This window comes from Lathamus discolor, chromosome 4 (genome assembly GCF_037157495.1).
Source record: "Lathamus discolor isolate bLatDis1 chromosome 4, bLatDis1.hap1, whole genome shotgun sequence".
Lineage (NCBI taxonomy): Eukaryota > Metazoa > Chordata > Aves > Psittaciformes > Psittacidae > Lathamus > Lathamus discolor.
In genome coordinates this window covers 121,743,671-121,764,848 of record NC_088887.1, presented here as the reverse complement: position 1 = coordinate 121,764,848, position 21,178 = coordinate 121,743,671, and the positions used below count along the sequence as shown (strand labels likewise).

The window sequence follows — 21,178 nt, the reverse complement described above, 5'->3', positions numbered from 1 at the left end:
TTAAGCAACCTTTTCTTTAGATAAAGCCCTGATCATCCGAGCTGTGATGCGCCTGTCGGATTTATGACCCGTGCCGTCTTCTGTGCCCCTTCTGTTTGGCATTTCTTCTTGTTTATGAATAGGCATAGCTTTTCCAATCACACACATCAGCTTTGTCTCCAGCGGAGCCAGTTCTAAGTGTTCCTTAGGAAGAAAGAATATTATTCTTGTGCAATTACATGGAAAAGCAGCTTTCTTCAAAAAAAACCCAGTAATTTTCTTTTTTAAAGCAATGGTAAAGATGCTGCCCTGGGGTTGTATGTTGGGTAATGTGTTAACAGGCTTGGTTTACCAGCCAGCTCATTTTAGGAGGCTGCAGCCCTAATGCCCTCCTCTTCCCCTGTATGATTTCACCTATATCCCTTTCTCTACAAAGCACATTCTGTCTCAAGTTCAGGTCTGTGAGAAGACTTAAACTAATCCAACAGCTCACTGCTGCCAAAAGAGAGAGCTCCAAGTCCAGCTGCATGCTTCCACCACATCTGTGTAGGCGCTGGTCTTCTCCAAACGTCTGACTCACTTGGGTTGACTAACCCAACAGAAAAGTAATTCAGGAGGAGAAGAAAAGGCAAGTTTTGATGCTGGATTAATGAGTGAATCAGCTACAGGAAAGGCCAATGTGCACTATGGGTTCCCTAAGGGCAGGAGCAGCACCATATGGCCAAAGCCAAGGAGAGGGAAGGAGGAATGCTACAGCGCAACTGTTGAATCACCTCTATTTAACGAATGGATTCTTAATACTTGCTAATGCACCTCCTCTGTCTGCAATTATACCTTCATTTGTGGGAGTGACTGTCAGCAGCACCTACAGCCTTCATGTGGGGTGGGCTCCGCAGTGCTAACAGCTGGGAGAAAGAAGTAAAGCGTTCATCTCCCAGGGTGACACCAGCAAGGAAACAAACACGTGGGGAGATCTGTTTTGATTAAATGTTGTTCATTTCTCTACATGACTTTTCAGGACAGAGGCACTCCTTAAGTTAGTCTCTGATCAAGGCAACAGGGTCATTTCTCTGAACACAAGTTGCAAGGTATTAATCAAACTAATGGCAAATTTCTAGGAAAAGAGTTATGGGGTTTCCTTTCTTTAAAAACCCCTAAACTCATCACTGAGTAAGTTTGAATTGAATATTCAAGGGTAAAGAAACCCGGAGAAGTATCTTCACACAGCAAGCCCTGCAATTTGCACCATGTCTGTAGCATCTGCTTTAATCAGCAGTAGAAATCTATGATGTAGAGCAATATATTTTCTGAGAGTACTTAGTTTATTTAGAAATGTATTAAAGTTTTCAGTTCACTTCAAGGCCAGGTTGGACAGGGCTTGGAGCAACCTGGCCTAGTGGAAGGTGTCCCTGACTGTGGCAGGGGGTTGGAACTGGATGAGCTATAATGTCCCTTCCAACCCAATCCAATCTGGGACTCTGATTCACATCTTGAGTATAGAATCAAAGGCACCCAGGAAGCATCGTTTTGCAGCCTGGGATCAAGGATCTCCCAAGGCAAGTGCCACCACTTCTTTTGGAGGAAGATCTCTCTGCCTTGGGAGATCTCTCTGCCTATTTACATATAATCTGTACCTTTTTATTTTCTCAACCCCTGTATTTTGCACCCAGCAACACCTTCATCCTGGTTTTCTGTTGAAGAAATACATTACTTGTTGACCCTTTAATGCTACTATGCAACATAAACTTTGAAGGACCATGAATGAAGTGAATGAGTCTGTGCAATTCACAAAGTGACATCCAGAATTCTTTCTAGTGGGAATTTCACCCTGACAGTCATGTGTGCTGATTCCTAAGACACCAAAACAGTGTGTCTCTGGTACCAGAAATGCCCTAAGGTATCCAAACCATCCATATGATGCTGGCTGGTATGACACAGAACCCATGCTCTTCTGGCCCAGCATATGAAGGAAAAGGAGTGTCCTTACCACCTCAAATAGCACCATGTGCCTATCATTACACATCTGAATTGTACACATAGTAAAAGAGATGGGAGTTTTTCCTGCCATGACACCAATGGGAATAGAACTCTGCTGGCAGTAACTCATGCTCTGTACTGAAAGATGTGTCAGTGAGAGACCCAATTACTTGAATTCATACCTGGAAATCTTTTTCATCTTCATAAAAGAGGCTGCCCAGGGTTGGAGTGAGTGACTGTTCCGGTATCTCCCCGTCACTCTCTTGGGGCTCCTCAGTGTCTGATGTAGACTGAATCTTTGGAAAGGATTTTGTTTTCTGACAGGAGTCTGTGGCACTTCTGAGGCTTTCATCCCCATCTGCCTCTGCTGTTTAAAGAGAAGAATAATGATGTGTATGGAATTGTTAAGCTCTATGAAGACCAGAATTAATACTTGGTATGAGCATTGCCTGCAATCCTTAATGTGGCTTGGCCAGTGCAATGCAAAGAACAGCTTGGGAAGACTTTTAATTGGCAAGCCAAGCCAAATGTGGAGTTTGCCTAGGACAAGGACTTGACTCCAGGTTATTGGAACAAAACCTTCTTCTCCCAATAACTACTGTAAAGGCCTAGCAAAGGTAATAGAACTGAACTGCTCAAAATAAACATATATCAAATTCAAAAGCCTTAGTCAATGTGTTTGCTGGTGTCTGATAGTTCCAGAAAGGTCCACCTATGGCTGAACTGGTCAGAACTTCAACAGACTTGTTCATGTATCTGTAAATGTATGGCTTCAGTTTTTGCAGCTTACCTCTTTGATTTAATTGTGTCCTTTCTTCCCCCCTCTTTCTTCTACTCACACAGAGATGTAAAATAAAACATGTGATACTAAGGAATCCATAGAAAACACCCTAAACAGACAAGCACACTCACATGGTCCTTCTTGCCTAGTGGTACATCCTTCTTTAGGGCACACCAGAATAAGTGGAAATTTGGCCCAAATTGAGTACTGCTTACCAGGATGTTCAGTTTAAGCTGAGCTCTGTGTAGCTTCATCTGCTGTTGCTAGGGATTCATTTATCATTTAAGTCCAGTGTATCTCAGTGTCAGAATGAATGTAAAGTGCATGTACAGTGCAAATGAAAGGAGTTCAAGAGTAATCTCTCAGGGACAAGACACAATGTGAAGTTATGGTGACATGGATCAGTAAAGAATAGACTGGAGAGGGTGCAGAGAAGGGCCACAGAAATGTTCCAAGGACTGAGGAGCTATATGAGGAAGGGCTGAGAGAGCTGGGACTGTTCAGCCTGGAGAAGATTCAGGGTAGACCTTATCAGCATGTTCCAGTATGTAAAGGGTGGCTAAAAAGACAGAGGCTCCCTTTTTACAAGGAGTTACATGGAAAAGACTATGGGTGATGGGGACAACTTACTCCTGGGGAGATTCTGACTGGATACAAGTGGAAAATTTATCCCAGTAAGAATGATCAGCCATTGGAATAATCTCCACGGCGAAGGAGTGAATTCCCCAATGTTGAACACTTCTAACGTTTGGCTGGACATGATGCTGGGACATCTAGTCTGGGTCATGCTTTGCCTAGAAAGGATGGACCAGATGATTCTTGAGGTCCCTTCTAACCTGGGATTCGATGATTCTGTGATTCTATGATTAAGATATGAATCATATCTTCATAATATATGGCCAGTCCTGTGCCCACATTCCAGGCTAGGTCTAGATTCTACAATTTAAACACCGATTTCAATTTTAAGACTGTATTAAAGGTAGATTGTGGGTTTGTCTTCTTAACACAAACTACAGTCTATCGTTGCTGTGGTGCCTGCAGTTAAGTGGGAAATCAAGTGTTCATCTTGTCAAACATCCGTTTGATAATAAAGAAATAAAAAGCATATAAATGTTCCGTAACTTATCAGTTCTTAGAAGGTGCATGTGCCTTACCTGCATACTCGCTATACTCTACTGCTTTCATTCCATCCTTTAGAAACTCATCTGGCAAGCCAGCTGCAAGATGCCTATGGAATTAAAAGATAAACACATATTAAAGGCCTGAATTGGCTTTCTGAATTGTCTTGTGCAATGTTTTGGGGGGAGAACACCCTTTCTCAAAGCCATTTGCTGCTTAACCACAAAGGCAGAATAGCGCAATGGTTTAAAAATGCACTGGAGGCAGCCAGGTAGCTTAGTGGCTAAAAAGCTGCTCTTTCTTATTCTTAGTGCTTCAGTTCAACTATGTCCATGAGACTAAAAGAAAACAAATGTTATAGTCTCCAGTCAGTCCAAGATTCAAACCACAGCTGGCAGCTCTCACTTAAAAGTAGTCCAAAGTTTGGAGAGGAGAGAAAGAAGGTCACTTCTTAAGACTTGGAACCTTTCTCTGCAATATGGCTGAAATCACTGGGCTGGGACTGAAAAATGGAGATGGATCATTCCCATTGTTACACTGTGCTTTTGATACCATTCATGTTGGTATTCTGGGGTTAAATTAATCTTTCTATAGGGAACAAGATAATTTCAATACAAATAAACTAATACTACAGACACCTCTACAGATAGACCTAACCCAAAGTCTCTTCCTTACTCGGTACCAGGTCATCCATTTCATTTGAGATTGCAAAACATCATTTATTTATATATTAATCTTCATATCCTTAAACATTTTGCTAACAGAAAAGGGAAAATCTATTACTCAGGACTTGGTCCGAGACAATTACAGCAGAAAGAAACTATTTCCAAGCCCCACTGGTATCCCCACTAAAAGAAAGTGTCATTAGGTCTTAAGAGATTATTAAAGAACCCAGTTTCTTCCCTGAATTTTGGTATTGAGGAGGTCACAATGGCACAGGCATTCTTCAGAGAAACAAGTTCCACACATACCCAGTCAAATCCTGCTTCTGCTCAACTAGAAAACTACCTTGGCTTTGCTGTAGGAGAACCCAAATAGCTTTAAAAGCTGAAGGCAGCACTATCTTTTACAAAGATGAATCCCTTCCGAGTCTGTCAAGGCTTCATTTTACCTGGGTACTCCAAGATACTCAAGTCTGCTATCAACCAGTTTTGCCACTAAAGTGATATTTTCTTCTTCCAGGAGTTGAATTGAGGCTTTCAAATCACTTACTTCCTTTTGGTACAGCTTAACCTTTTGACAACGAAAGCAAAAATAATAGGATCATCATAGAAAGGCTATACCCATTGTAGAAAGATTTCACTGTGACTATCTTAATAGCACATACTTTGCTATAACAGGTTGAGAAACAGTGACACATTTTCAGGCAAGGGAAGGCCTCTCTGGTTCATTCACACCTTTATTAGAGCCATTTACCAGCACAACTCTGTCAATCAGAGCCACACATTTGGGCTTTGCAACTCTGAGAGCAAAACCTTCTCATATAGCCACATAGGTCTGGTAGAGAGAAGCTCTGCATTTTTCTTTCTTGCTTTCACATCAGAGCTTTGGAGAGAAAACCCTTAAAGACCATCTAGTTCCAACCCCCTGCCATGGGCAGGGACTGCTTCCACTAGAGCAGGTTGCTCCAAGCCCCATCAAACCTGGCCTTGAACACTGCCAGGGGTGGGGCAGCCACAGCTTCTCTGGGCATCCTGTGCCAGCGCCTCAGCACCCTCACAGGGAGGAGCATCTAGATGTCTCATCAAAACCTCCCTTCTGGTGGGTTAAAGCCATTCCCCCTTGTCCTGTCCCTACAGGCTCTTCTAAAAATTCCCTCTCCAGCTTTCTTGTTTCAATACAGCACCACCAGAACTTTAATGCAATTCAAATGTACACTCTCCAAATACTTAGATGGCAGGGACTTTACACTACAGAGTATTCTTATCTCTGTAGATACAAATACTTAACTGCTTGGTCAGGAAAACGATTCTTTCATTGGTGAACGCAGATGTTCATCTTTACCTTTATTCACTGCATACACTGTTTGCTGCTCAGGACTGCAGAGTAATTACAGGAAAATTGCTCTCCTTTTCCTTTGGAAGTCTTCAGAGGCTCATCACTGGAACCAGATATGACTGTAGGCTATGGTGCTTCAAAACTGATCTACCATGATCAACTGTACACAAGTGATGCTCTTACCTCTTCTTTTAGCCAGCCATTCTCTTCAATTTCTCTGCAGCTGTCTTTGTCTAAGTATCTCACAGCATTCTGAGGAAACACAATTTGAGATCTCATCTGAAAGCCGGACTTTGACAGTGCTGCAGACTACAGAGAGCCTTCTGCTCTTGAGCAGGAAACAACTAAGAAACATCCACACAACAGCCTGTAGCATCCCCTGAGGGATCACAAGGGGATTTAGTCCCCAGGGCCACGTTTCTCCATCATCCTGACTAGTGCAGTTTATATGTCAAGTAATTTACCAAGATTTTAATTTCCCATATTAAGATAGGACATTCCCTTTTCACCTAACAAGTTCTGCTATGTTCCCATTACTGCCCAAATCTTCCTCTTTTCAGGAAATCAAAGCTTTAACTATCAAAAAACCCAGGCAAAATCACAAATTAATCAGAACTGATCCATGACAAGTGACTTAAACATGCAGAGGTCCATGCTCATGAGCCAAGGCTACAGTTATTGATGTCAGTAAGTGGAAAGGAACAGCTGGGGAGAGGAAATCACCTGTAGATCACCGTGAACACAGTCCTTTGGATTATATTCTCACAAGATTGAATATACCAGCACTGAAGTCAGGGAATTTAAATACCTAATGGTCCCAAGCAATGATTTGTATTGAAGCACACTCTGCATTTTGTGAGTGTAAGAAGACCTCACCATAAATACTTTGCAAATCAGCTGGCAGACATGACCCAATATATATTTATATATATATATGTATGTATCAATAAACCTGAATTTTACTGCAGACTGCCCTATTTTGACATTTTAAATGTTTTAAAGTAAGTAAGTTTAAAAGTACTTTTCAAATTGATGTATATTTCAACGCAGACAATCTCTTAGTGTGTTAATTGTTGTTTGAAGTCACAGCAAAAGTGACTTGCTCTTGAACAAGTGAAGTCAGTGCATGGTGCCCCAGTTTCCCATACCTTGCTTGGAAAATGCCCTCACATCTATTCATTGTTAGTCTGATGTAAAACCAAAAGTACATGTGTGTATAACAATAACCAGTGTCATGTCTGGTAAGAAAATGTACATGTATTTTACTCTCAAGTTATCAGAAAAGTTCCAAGTCTTAATTCAAGTGAAAGTGATTATTAATGCAGAGTACATGAATCCTAACTATGATACAGTTAGCACTTGTAAAAGGGCAGAAGGAATACCTCAGGGGCCTGTTCCTTAACTAAGTCCATGTGCTTCAAAACCAGGCTGGTATTTTCTTCTTCCATTGCTTTCAAAGCATTTCTGTAATATTCTTTAAAACAAACAAAAAAAAGAACTCAGAAATCATTATTTGACATCCATTTCTCCTAACAACTAGATAATTGACATTTAATAGATAAACTGGAATTTATCAGCCAGCATCACATGGAGTCATAGAATGGTTTGAGTTGCAAAGGCCCTTAAGATCATCCAATTCCAACCCCCTGCCATGGGCAGGGATGCCTCATCCTAGACGATGTCACCCAAGGCTCTGTCTAACCTGGTCTTGAACACTGCCAGGGATGAGGCTGCCACAGCTTCTCTGGGCAACCCATTTCAGCACCTCACCACCCTCACAGTAAGCAAGCTCTGCCTTATATCTAACCCGAGCTTCCCCTGTTTTAAGTTTGAACCCATCACCCCTTGTCCTACTGCTACAGTCCCTGATGAAGAGTCCCTCTCTAGCATCCCTGTAGGCCCCCTTCAGATACTGGAAGGCCGCTATGAGGTTTCCACACAGCTTCCCTTCTCCAGGCTGAATTTAGCTTTCAGCTCTAGTCACTTGCTATTTAATTATTGCATCCTTTCCTTCAGTTGTTTTTGTGCTATGCAAAACAGCCCCCTGCTGCTTGCGTTTTCTCCTTTTGAAGGAGTGAATGAGATTGTAGTAGTTTTCTTTGAAGGAAAGCACTTCATACTTGTTCCTAGCTCTGCACTTGTGTTGCAGACAGCCTATTGCAGGCTTGGCTGTAAATGGTCATGGACCCACTGCGGAGTCAAAGGCTGTCAAATATGAAAGGTGCATTAGTTGTGCATTAGTTCTTAATTTACAGTAAAAGCTGGCCTGCCTTAATCAACCTACCATCTAGACTTGGCCGAGTGAAATGGAAGTACTTATAGACTATTATTAATTCATCTTTTCATTCTTTCACACAGCTAAATAACCTGAGCTGTGCTGGGAGAATGCAGAAAAGGAGGAACTCTTCACATATACTTACTGTTTCTAAGGAGGCTATTTGCCCTAACACTCACAGCAACACTGTTCTCCCCACACCTCACTTAAGTGTAGGGCACTCTTTTGTTTCTTCTCCCCTCTGGCAATTTTGTTTAAAGTGTCATCACCAGATCACATGAACTGTGCCAACATCAAGCCCTACAGAGACAGAAACCTCTTCACTTACGCTTATTTCATTCCATAAACCTGTTACACATTTCGGGAGTGAACAACCCCAGTTTGCTGCTGCATCACTCTGTCAGCTTGTTAGATTTATTTCTCTTTGGGTTTGGGTTAATTTTCTTTTTGATCGGCTGGAAAACTGTACTCCCCAGCCACTTTGTATGTTAGATTTTAGGAAGCTGAGTAAAATAGACTGCTAACATCCAGTACTGGCTGCATCATTCTGTAGTATGTTAACTAGGCAACTGCTATATGTACCTCTGTAACAGGCTTTCTATAAATACACTTCCATTCGACCACAGATTGAACCCTGTGACATGCAGGTCAGACAGAATGTTCCTATTGGCTCATTCTGGCATTCTATATAAAAGCCCATTCTCTTTTTCATTTCATAGCTCAGCAGCTGTATAGCAAAGTTTTAGATTGATTCAGAGCATGGAAAACGCATACTGAAAAATATCAACCTCTCCTGAATACAGACATGGATATCTGACAAGCTATCTGATGATGTAGAAAGCACAGTGCAGGTCTTAACTGGGATCAAATATGTTTCAAAAGACAAAAAGATATCTGGCTCTTATCCACAGTACTTGATGCCTGGTAATGGTTGGCACAGAATATACAGAGACCCTTAGAGCAGTGTCACTGCCTGTTACTACCAGCTGCTTGGCCGTGGCTATGCATACTGAGAGGGCCATAAAGGAGAAAAACCAAGACATCCTTGTCGTGTTGGAAACATGGGGTATGTAACAGCAAAAATATTTAAAAGGTTTTAAAATAGTGCAGTAGTAAAGAAACCTTTGTGAAGCACTCAACAGCAGAATACATAACCTCTCAAATTCATTCCACTGTTGTGTCAGTATTGAAGCAGTTCCCAGTATTTGTGTATGTCTGTAGCGGCAGTTTTGCAGGGCCTCATGCATGGGACTATACAAAGCTCAGACCACTGGCACAACAGCTCCCTCTACTTCTGCATTTCAACCATGCTCAGCCGAAAAGACTCAAGAATGAGCTCATAGCACTTTCCCATCAAAAGAGTTTTCCACATGTGAAGTGCTTGGAGCACGATAAGAAGCAACAGCAGCAGAGTCAACGTTTTCAAGCATGACTGCTGAGAGAGTCCTATGTGTAGGTGACCTCAATAGATGTAACTTATATTTAGAAACCTGCTGTCCTTCACAGGAACAGTTTTTAGAAATGGGCTGCCTGTATTTGACAGGAAGTTGTTAAGAGACAGTCTGATCAGTTTCTTGAAGTGTTCGTAATTCCTGTGACTTTGATTCTTTAATAAAGGGACTTTCAGAGAGAGAGAGAGAAAGAAAGAGGGAAATAGATTAAAAAGAGAAAAAAAGAGAGAAGAGGGAAGAAATGGGAAGGGAAGGGAAGAAAGGGAGAAAGGAAAGGAGAAAGGGGAAAAGAGAAAGGGTAAAGAAGAAAGGAGAAAAGAAAGGAGAAAGGAAAGGAGAAAGAAAAAGGGAAAGCAAAGGGGAAAGGAAAGGAAAAAAGAAAGGGAAAAGGAAAGGGGAAGGGAAGGGAAGGGAAGGGAAAGGAAAGGAAAGGAAAGGAAAGGGGAAAGGAAAAGAAGAAGGAAAAGGGAATGGACAAGGGAAACAAAAGGGAAAAGGAAAGGGGAAAGGAAAGGGGAAGGGAAGGGAAGGGAAAGGAAAGGGGAAAGGAAAAGGAGAAGGAAAGGGGAAAGGAAAAGGAAAAGGAAAAGGGAAAGGGAAGGGAAAGGGAAAGGAAAGGGAAAAGGAAAGGGGAACAGAAAGGGGAAGGGAAAGGGAAAGGAAAGGGAAAAGGAAAGGGGAACAGAAAGGGGAAGGGAAAGGCAATTATGCAGCCCACCTCAGGTACACTGTCTTGGAAAACTTCACAGAAATTACCAGAATATGACCTCAAATTATACATATAATTTAATTAATTCCACAAGTAATATACAAAAAGCCTCTAAGATTTGCTTTACACCAGCTGTAAAGCAAATCTTTGCAGCTCGTAACTGACCAAAAATGTGTACAGCTGTAAACTGACCTGTAGCTCTGTGGAAAGCATCTTTGACTTCTTTAATGTCTTTTTCCAGACTCATAATCTTCTTAGCTTCTATTTTACTTCCTACATTTTTGTACTCCAAGCAATCATCTTTCTCACTCTGCTTTACTGAGATTTTTTGGTTGGTTTCTTCAATTTGGGAATGCAGATCTATGAAAATCAGAGTAACAGAAGGCAGGTTCTTTACCAGCTTCTTGAACTGATAGTTCATAATTCTTACTTCATCAAAATCTTTAATAAAAGCACTTTCAGTGGGATTGGTGAAAGAAGCATGCTTCTTCTGCCCCACAATACATTACAACATGATGGCCTCATGTAGTGTAAAGGGTCACCATCATTGCTGAAAACAGCTTGCTTCTTCTGCCAAGGAGAGCCAACAGTTCTCACTGAAATGTAATCAAACGCACATGTGTGTCCCACAGAGAGTCACAGGGATGGCAGCCAGGGCTCTAAACAATCAAAACTGGTAATATTTGCTGCCATCATAATCTTCCATTGGAGCCATTGGGTTTTCATGACTTGCCACTGCACTTGCACAGTGGTCTACATCACTTGGAAGGAACAGATTTACTTATAAACCCTCGACAGTCTCATACCACATTGAGAGAGCTTAATTTTGGGGTGAAAAGCTTTATGCTTCAACAAGGAAGTTGAATCTTGATTTAAAATACAAAAAGAAGTACTAAATCCCAAGGGTGTCAACTGCAACTTCCACAACTCACGGCACACCTTCCAGAAGTTGTTCTTTGTCCTTAACATACTGCCATGTTGCTATCAGCGACTTCTCCACATCATCCCTAGTTACAATCTCCCTCTTATCTCGTTCTTTCTGCTCTTCCTCTATTTGCTCCAGTAAGCGCCTGATGCGTGCCTGCAGCTCCTTCTTCAGCAGCTCATACTATGAAAGAGCAGAAGAAAAAGCATGTATAAAACCAGTTTCAAATTGGTTTTCCAAGTGACAAGTGTAAGTAGTGAAGAAAAGTAAAATCTGACCCAGTGCCAAGATGCACTGCAAAACCACTCAGCTAAACATCTCTTCGTCTTGGTCCTACAAGGATGCTGGAGAGGGACTCTTTATTAAGGGAATGTAGTGATAGAACGAGGGGTGATGGGTTCAAACTTAAACAGGGGAAGTTTAGGTTAGATATAAGAAAGAAGTTCTTTACTGTGTGGGTGGTAAGGCACTGGAATGGGTTGCCCAGAGAAGTGGTAAATGCTCTATCCCTGGCAGTGTTCAAGGCCAGGTTGGATGGAGTCTTGGGTGACATGGTCTAGTGCAAGTTGTCCCTGCCCATGGCAGGGAGGCTGGAACTAGATGATCTCAAGGTCCTTTCCAATCCTAACTATTCTATGATCCTATATTCAAAAAGGATGGAGCAGAAGGGAGAGTGTGCAAGTCTCAAAATTTTCCTCAGTAACTCCAAGACTAAGGAAATGAGAGACAAATGACTGCTGGACTTGGTGCAGAACATCAGTAGTCACAGATTCTTTCTGGTACCCTTGTAGGCCTCCTGTGGGTCAGCTTAATAACAGTATTTATTTTTAGGAGTTATTTATTTCACGTTCATTCGTGATGAGAATGTACCAACTTCATGTAGAAATGTCATCAGTCAAGCAGGTTACTTTCATATACCCATAGGAGAAAGTCTTGTAAAGAGCTGAAATTAGTTATACTGATTCCACAACTGCAGTTATAACCCCTTACCATGGCCCTCTCAAGTGACAAGTTACGTGGTCAGTAATTTCAAATATGTTTGCTCTCAAAGGATACCATAACTGTAACAGTGACTGTTCAGTACAGAGTTTCAAGCATTCACCACTTCTAGATGGATTAACTCTAAATCACTCAGTAACACTAAGGAAATAAAGAATGGAGCTCAAAGAGCTGTCAAAACATAGGTAAATCAAGCAAATACTACTTCAAGTATGCCCTGAAGTACCTTGCACAGACTAAAATACAAAGGAGCCCTTGTGAGACCACGAGCTAGCAGCAAACTGGGGGAAGAACCATAAGAGACTTCAGATGTCTGCAGAGAGAAGAGCCAAATGATATTTCCACTGATACTTAAGGCCACAAATGAAACACCATCCATGCTTCAAGACAGAAAGTAACACCAAGGAAAGCTAAATGGATGTCTGAACAGATACAGGGCAAGTATCAGCATGGGAAGGATAAAGAGACATTTTTCCTGCTATAGGAAGTGGTGCAGTCTGCAACAGTGTTCAATCACATAACCCAATTTAAGGATTTTTGAGCTATTTGAATTTATTTCATTAGGTAACTGTATATACCCACTTTCAAAGTTCACTGTCTCAGTCATCAGATGTCATATTATAGAATCATAGAATAGTTAGGGTAGGAAAGGACCTTAAGATCATTTAGTTCCAGCCCCCCTGCCATGGGCAGGGACACCTCGCACTAATATGGTTCTTTATATACAGTTCATATATGCAGTTCTTTAAAGTGTCACTCAGGTGCCACCAATAGCCACATAATCTTGCTCTAAAATTGACCCAAACCAAATCTGAATCCACAGGAAAGTGAGTCTTCACCAAGCAGTGCCAAAAACTGCACCTCAACGACTGCATGATACTCTCTTTTGCACAGTTTTCACTGTAACTAAGTTTGCAAGAATCAGTAAGCTCTCACAGAAACCTGTGGAATTCCATGACCTCAGAAGTGAATCAAAGGTCAGCAAATCTCAATACTTGTTTAGATCGGCTGATACTACTGACAGAAATGAAGTTAATACTGTTTATTCTTTGTATGCTGAAATATTGCAGTATTGTTTAAAAGGGCACATCTGAAGATACTGCAACGCAGTTACCTACTGAAAGGGGGTTGCTGACCCGTGTTTGCTGCAGAGTAAGATTAAACACTTAATTAGTTACTGAGGATCTCACATGCATTGATAGAATCATAGAATCACAGAACAGTTTGGGTTGGGAAGGACCTTAAAGCTCATCCAGTTCCAGCCCCCTGCCAGAAGCAGGGACACCTTCCACTAGAGCAGCTTGCTCCAAGCCCCATCCAACCTTGCCTTGAACACTGCCAGGGATGGGGCAGCCACAGCTTCTCTGGGCACCCTGTGCCAGAGCCTCACCACCCTCACAGGGAAGAGCTTCTTCCTTATATCTAATCTAAATCTAGATTGGAGAACACCTTCACTGAACTCACTTTACCCTACTGCTGTGCCCTATTCCTCAATGCTCTACTCCTGCAGCTCCTTTTTTGCATATTATATTTAGGACATTTACGCTTCATGTCACATTTAATTCAGATAACACTTTAACTTTCAGCACTTCCTAACTGTAGTTTCATTGACTGTAAGAAATTCACTGCGAGGGCTAATTTTAGTCAATGTAGTATTAAGCTTAAAAGAATAAAGTTGAATCTGTCAGTTAAAATACCACATATAAAATGCGTTGGGAGAAGGATGCACGACCACTTACTCTTTCATAATATTCTTTGTTCTTTTCTTCCAGTTGTTTCAAAGCAAGCAAAACCTTGTCAATTGCTTCTTCTTTTGCCTCAATTCTGCAGAGAAAGAGTAAAGAGACATCCTTATGAAAACAGGAGAGGAATGTTATTTAGACTAGTTTAGATGTAAATACAACTTAAATGTTTGTGTATCGTATCGCGACTAATCTGGGTAGATACCACTGTCTGCTTACTATACATAAAGAAATGATTTCCCATATACATCTAGACCTTCATGAGAAACAGAATCCCTGGTTATTCTGTTCCTTCATAACCACTAGAGAGGATTAAGCTGGTTTCTTCTCTCTGGGTGCAGTTTAGCTGACCTATCACACAGGTCTCTTTCAGGACAAGATGGTTTGTGCTCCAGAAATATTTACTTCTCTGCTACAGAGGCAACTCAGTCAGACACAGCTCAGCTGAATCCCAAACTGGAGAATTCAATGGAATTCAATTCTTCAGGAAATGTGGCTTGTTGAGCTTCATAACCTGCATTTGTACACTAAGAACTCGGCAGCCTTTAAGAAGCACTAAGGGAATAGGGACTGCAGCTCTGAGTATGTTTATACATTTTTGTCAGAGAACTAGCTTGCTGCTTTCACAATGTTCATAGACTATTTGTCATCCTCTTTGCCACAGCTGTAAAATAAGCATTTTTTGTGTGTTCTCTTCTCTAGAATGAGAAACACTGGGTTGCAAATGGTGTCTATTTGTAAAATTCTCTATAATCTTTCCCTCTAATCCCAGAATTCATTCACCAAATGGCACAATAGAGCAAATATTACAATTATCACAGTATCTTTTACTGTTTCAACAGCTATTTTTCCTTGAGGTTTTGTTTTGGAGTTTTGTTTTTTGCCCCTCCCTGTTGTATTAAGTTATTTTAAAAGAAGATAATTTTTTCTTGGCTAAGTTTGGATCACTCAGTCATTGAAGGTTACTAGATTTGCATCCTCCGGTGCCAATATGTTCACAGTATCCTTCAGGTTTTCCAATAAGTACAAGGATATTAGTTAGAGAGACTAGAGCAGAGATATGGGGATATGGCTACAGCAAAAATCTATTACTCGTTAGGCAGTGGTGACAGCTTGGCCACACAGTGTTACCTCCTAAATGACCTGCCATTTTAAACCATTTCTGTAGTTAGAATACTGCTATGGTCTTCATTTCTGCTACTTTAATATTTTCCATGAAGTGGCAGTCTGTATCCATCACTTGGTTAATGTAAGAAAAATTATATGAGTAGAATTTGCTATTTTCTCCACTACATGTTGGTGCTTTCCTCTTTAGATTATAGTTCTATGGTATTTCTCAGGTGAAAGCTACAAACCAGTTAGACTGATGATACTGTTTTTCTCAACCCTGTGTAGTAGGTTCCATCTAGATGATTGAAGCACCCAGGAACAACACTCCACTACCATGACAATTTTGTCAGTCATCTATAGGATGTTACTAAGGAAAGTAATTCATGGGACTGTTGTTCCTAACCAATCCTGAAACAGGAATCTGTACTGGAATTGCAAAATAACAAACTCACTACAGAATCCATGCTTCCATATACAGAAGAAAAAGCAGGAATGGAAGTTAAATAAATACTACACACTTGATAATTCCTAAAGCAGAATGTGACAGATATTCACTTCTATGATCCCTGGCAGTGTTCAAGGCAGTGTTGGACAGGGCTTGGAACAACCTGGTCTAGTGGAAGGTGTCCCTGCCTGTGGCAGAGGGTTGGAGCTGGATGAGCTCCCTTTTAAGGTCCCTTCCACCCCAAGCCATTCTATGGTGCTATGATTACGCTGCTTGTTCAATCAAGTGTTACAGAGAAGTTACAGATTATAGAGGTGAAGACAGCAAGAGGAAAAGAAAAGAGAGAGGAAGAAAGAAAGAAAAATATAGTCAATCAGCTCAGGCCCTGAACTGGAAAAGTTGTCTTTGTTATCTGTTTTATCCATTCACATATTCTATATCAATGAAAAGTTAAATATCTTAAAAAAAATAAATATCTTAATCCTTACTGAAACTCTAGTAAGGATTCTGGGACAGCTGATTCAGGGTCTGTAAATTGCTCTTCTGGTTTCTCCTCTTTCTTCTTTTCTTCCATGCTTTTTAGTACACTTGTGCTAGAAGTTAGACCTAAAAGGGAAGTAAGAGCAAGCAGAAAAGAAGGAAAAATAAAGAGAAATTAATGGTTTCTAAAATGTCATATGTTCACCAGACTTTGTCACTTGTGACAAGTTCCTAACTGCTCTGAAATAAACAAAACAAGAGAGGGGCTTTTTGACAGCAATAATCCTGCCCAGGATAGCACTCAGGCCCTTGGTTTTATGACATCCTGAAGTGTTGCCCTGAGTTGGAGAACAGTGGCCTCTGTCACTAGTTACTAGGTTTTACATTCTTGCAAATCAAACAAGCAGTTGTTCCTTTTCCTGTCCTTTGTCTCTGTTTCTTTATTAGGCTTCTTTTATCGAGTCCCCTTGTTAATATGCATCTCTTTCCCTCTCCTTCTGTTCTCCTAGCACTATGAATATTTGCCTTTCACTGCAACTCAGTTTTCATTGTCAGAGCTGGAACAAAACCGCTCTCTGAAGGGCTGTGCATGTCAGCAGTATTCCCTGGGCATGTTGTCACAACTGCCAACCTCAGGATTCAACTGACAATGAACAGTTCTGTAATCGAACTGGTAGCATATATTATATAAAATAAGAGTCACAAGAAAAGGGCATTTATGAAGATTACTCACTTTTAGTGGTCACATGGTCAAATGCCAGAACCAGATTAGTTCATGTAACATGGGAGGTTTTATTACTGAATGAATATAAACATTTTATGTAACCTGTTTTCATATTGAACTGCTTTTCTGCCTTCAAATTCTGATTCTAACAGTTATCACACTAATAGCTAAAATTGATAAAAACTAATAGAATAACTAGTAACTAAAGTAATAACTGTGACTAAATACAACAGGTTGGATACTTTTCCTATTAAAATGAGCGCAAGGAAACAGAAAAAAAATCCATGGAAAGCCACATAACAAGCTTGCCAAATCAATGTAAAATCAAGGGAATGAAGTTAAAGTGACTATTGACAGATGCACTCTAATCCATAGGCTGGCCCTGAAGCAAGGCAAGGTCAGCTTTCTGTATCCAAAATAACTTCCTACCCTAGATGAGCAGTTGATGCCTGCTGCTGAAACAAGTGAAGGTGCTGAGGGCAGTAAGCTGTGTGGCACAGAATGGTGTGTAAGAGGAATGCTCACAGTGAAGCAGCTCTGCAAAGGAAGTGAAAGAAAGGGTAAACATACCTTGGAACTAATACCCCCACGCAGCTCCTCACACCTTGGAATATCTTTCTCGTGATGTTTTATCCTGAAGAATCTTACTCCCACTCTGCTGGAAACCTGCTTGTGCAGATTTTAGCTGTTCTCCTGCTGAAGAGAAGTTCACGCTCAGGAATAATTGCCTAGAGCTATTAATCACTGTCTTTGTACCCCCTGATTATTTATGTCAGCAATACAGCTAATTCCATTTGCAGAAATCTGGAAACTTCTGACTCCCACCAGCAATACCTTGAATTTCTGAAACGTCCCAGGTCAAAGTTTTAATAGTTGCTACATGTTAGTAAAATGTTTCTACTGTGGAACTTCAATACCGAGTGACTTAGTAAACCTGACATTTACCAATCCAAGAACAAATGCTTTTGTACCTGAGCATCCACTAGAGCCTGAAGCCATATTAAGTCCTTAATATTTATACACAACCTTTGCAGATACCAATTTAATACAATATTTTTCATGGAACTTTTAAACATCCTAAACACACAACTGTTGTAAGATTGAGATGCTAAAAGGAGGCCAAGTAAATTAAGTAAAAAAACCTCAGAAGTTTGGTACAGACTGTTTGATAAAGGAAGTTTGGTACTTGGCTTCCATAAATCCCCTTAAAATTCCCAGCCCAAAGGCACAAGTGCAGGATGCATTCTTTAGGTTTAACAACAAATCTGTCATTCTTCAGCACAGAATTAACTGGACTGGTATTGATTCACTTGAGCATTTACTTTACTGATTTTCCTCAGAAATGTAAGATCAGTACAGCAATCTCTGAAGAATTATTGTTGTTGCTAATAATGATTCTGTCCCTTACACTAAATGGATAATCAAATCTCTTCGCTAAAGCTGGGCACAAACTGAATCATTCTGAGCAGCAGTACTTTGAAAAGGTTTTGGGTTTTTCTTGGCACTCCAGCCCCAGATGAGCTCCAGCGATGTATTTATTAAATTCTTCCTGTACAGGGAGCAACAAGAAAGCCTCCAAGCTGTACAAGGCAACAAAAACATACTTTAATAACAGATTTACGGGATTTTGCAAGACACCAAAAATACATATGAGAGAAGGGAATGTTTTTTGGAGGACCAAGAATTGTCTGCAGATTTAAACCATTTGCAGAGCACAATATCTATTTCTTCTCCCAAATAGGTTATGACAGATCCCCATTATCACTACCAGCACCTTCACAACTGATAACTGTGTTGCCAGGACATCCTTAGAAGCAGCAAGGAGATCCCAGATACACATTACTCCCTTGTATCTCAAGCAGCTGCCACTCAAGTAGCCTCCACTCCCTCAGTGCCTACCAGTAATTACCTCAGCACCCTGCAGCCACACCATAACCCCTTCCTGGTCTTCAAAGGATGCTTATGATTCCCTCTGCACTCAATCCCTTCCTACGCAATCCTTCCTGCGTGTCACTTGCGTTCCCCACTGCCCCCTTCACCACCAGTGGCCAAACCCTTCACAGCGGCCAGAGCCTCCCTGTCCGCCGCCACCAGACGCCGCTGTCGCAGTCACCCTGTACCTAAGCCGCTGCCCTATGCTGTCCCCTGCCGCTCTGAGCACCCACGTCCAGACAATTCCCTACACAGACAAGCCTGGAGTGTCTCCCCTTACCCTGCCACCACTCACATCCAAGTCTGCCTCACGGCCCTCGGCACCGCAAGGCCTAAATAGTCACCACACCCCCCGTCACCACCGCACGACACGCTGTCCCTCCTCCCTGTCCCTCCGAGGCTACTCCGCCCCGGGTCCCCGGGCCCCCCCCGTACCCCCGCAGCACCCACACGCTGGAGCTGCCCCGGTCCCCCCCGAGGCCCCTCCGCTACCGGCGCCCGACCCGCACTCAGTCAGGACCCGCCGCTCTCCGCCCGCAGCGGCGCCGACAGCCGCCGGTCGCCAAGGCAACGGGGAGCCTCAACGCCCATAGGCTCTTTCCGAGGTGCAGCAGCGCCCTCTGGCGGGATCTCCGCGGGGAAAGGCCCGCGTAAAGAGCGCGGCTCTGCGGAGGGAGCGCGGTCAGCCGAGGCGGCAGCGCGGTGGTGCGGGTCATGGGCCTCCTTCACACGGAGCAGTGCCAAGGGCGTGTGCATGGACGGATGTCCCCGAGTTATCCCTCCTTTTCGCCACCGTTAGCTCGTCCCCTGAGTATCCCATAGCAGCTCTTGTGTCATCTGAAAATCATAGAATCAGAATCATAGAACAGTTTGGGTTGGAAAGGACCTCAAGATCATCCAGTTCCAACCCCCCTGCCATGGGCAGGGACACCTCACACTAAACCATCCCACACAAGGCTTCATCCAACCTGGCTTTGAACACCGCCAGGGATGGAGCACTCACAACCTCCCTGGGCAACCGATTCCAGTGCCTCACCACCCTAACAGGAAAGAATTTCCTCCTTAGATCCAATCTAAACGTCCCCTGTTTAAGTTTTAACCCGTTACCCCTTGTCCTGTCACTACAGTCCCTGACGAAGAGTCCCTCCCCAGCATCCCTACAGGCCCCCTTCAGATACTGGAAGGCTGCTATGAGGTCTCCATGCAGCCTTCTCTTCTCCAGGCTGAACAGCCCCAACTTCCTCAGCCTGTCTTCATACAGGAGGTGCTCCAGTCCCCTGATCATTCTCGTGGCCTCCTCTGGACTTGTTCCAGCAGTTCCATGTCCTTTTTATGTTGAGGACACCAGAACTGCACACAATGCTCCAGGTGAGGTCTCACAAGAGCAGAGCAGAGGGGCAGGATCACCTCCTTTGACCTGCTGGTCACGCTCCTTTTGATGCAGCCCAGGATACGGTTGGCTTTCTGGGCTGTGAGCGCACACTGAAGCCAGCTCATGTTCATTTTCTCATCGACCAGCACCCCCAAGTCCTTCTCTGCAGGGCCGCTCTGAATCTCTTCTCTGCCCCACCTGTAGCTGTGCCTGGGATTGCTCCGACCCAGGTGTAGGACCTTGCCCTTGCCGTGGTTGAACTTCATAAGGTTGGCATCAGCCCACCTTAAAAGCGTGTCAAGGTCCCTCTGGATGGCATCCCTTCCCTCCAGGGTATCAAATCCTCTTCCCTTGCACCCTACCATGTGTTCCACCCCACAGCCTGCGATTGCCCCAAGTCTGTAAGCTGCTGAAGGTCCCTTGGGACAGTCCTGGGAATGGTGGTGCCTTCGAAGAAGGTTACTTGGGCTCCCCAATATGCCCTTGTGAGTCTGTACTCCTTTGGGTGGGTGGGCTGAGAGCTCCTATGATGGGCTTGGGAGCAGACAGGCAGGGTGATGCTCAGGCTTCTCCACACACAGCTGTTCCTCTGCCTTCCTTTGTGTGTGTGGAGAAGAGCCTTTTATTGTGTAACCTAACAGTGCAGAAGGGTTTATGGGGGAAGGAAAGAACTTGGGGCCTAGGAGACAAGTAAAGGATCTAAAGCAAGAGGTGATGTGGTCAAAGCCACTAGGCAGGGAAATATCACTACAGCAATGGAATCGCAGAATCATAGAATGGTTTGCCTTGGAAGGGACCTTAAAGCTCATCCAGTTCCAACACCTGCCATGGCCAGGAACACCTTCCACCTAGCCCAGGTTGCTCCAAGCCTCTGTGTCCAGCCTTGCCCTGAGCACTGCCACGGATAGGGCAGCCACAGCTTCCCTGGGCACCCTGTGCCAGTGCCTCAGCACCCTCACAGGGAAGAACTTTTTCCTAAGAGCTCATCTAAATTGCCCCTCTGTCAGTTTAAAGACATTTCCCCTTGTCCTATCCCTACAGGCCCTCTACTGCTTACTTGTAAGCTCCCCTTATGTATTTGAAAGCTGTTCTAAGGTCTCTCCTTAAGGAGCCTTATCTTCTCCAGGCTGAACCAGTGGCATCCAAGTTAGATTCTCCAG

The 21,178-nt window shown here is 42.8% G+C and overlaps 1 protein-coding gene across 1 annotated transcript; it reads right to left on the bottom strand.

The window, feature by feature from the left end:
- Window positions 1–19,203, bottom strand: CCDC83 (coiled-coil domain containing 83). Its single transcript, XM_065675887.1, has 12 exons — window positions 19,150–19,203; window positions 17,285–17,407; window positions 15,999–16,116; window positions 13,953–14,037; window positions 11,229–11,397; window positions 10,482–10,649; window positions 7,237–7,328; window positions 6,038–6,106; window positions 4,968–5,089; window positions 3,892–3,965; window positions 2,139–2,323; window positions 1–183 (listed from the first exon to the last, which is right to left on the bottom strand). Exons 3-12 carry the CDS (start codon window positions 16,082–16,084, stop codon window positions 1–3), a joined length of 1,233 nt encoding a protein of 410 aa, XP_065531959.1. The 5' UTR covers window positions 16,085–16,116; window positions 17,285–17,407; window positions 19,150–19,203.
- Window positions 19,204–21,178: the final 1,975 nt, after the last annotated feature.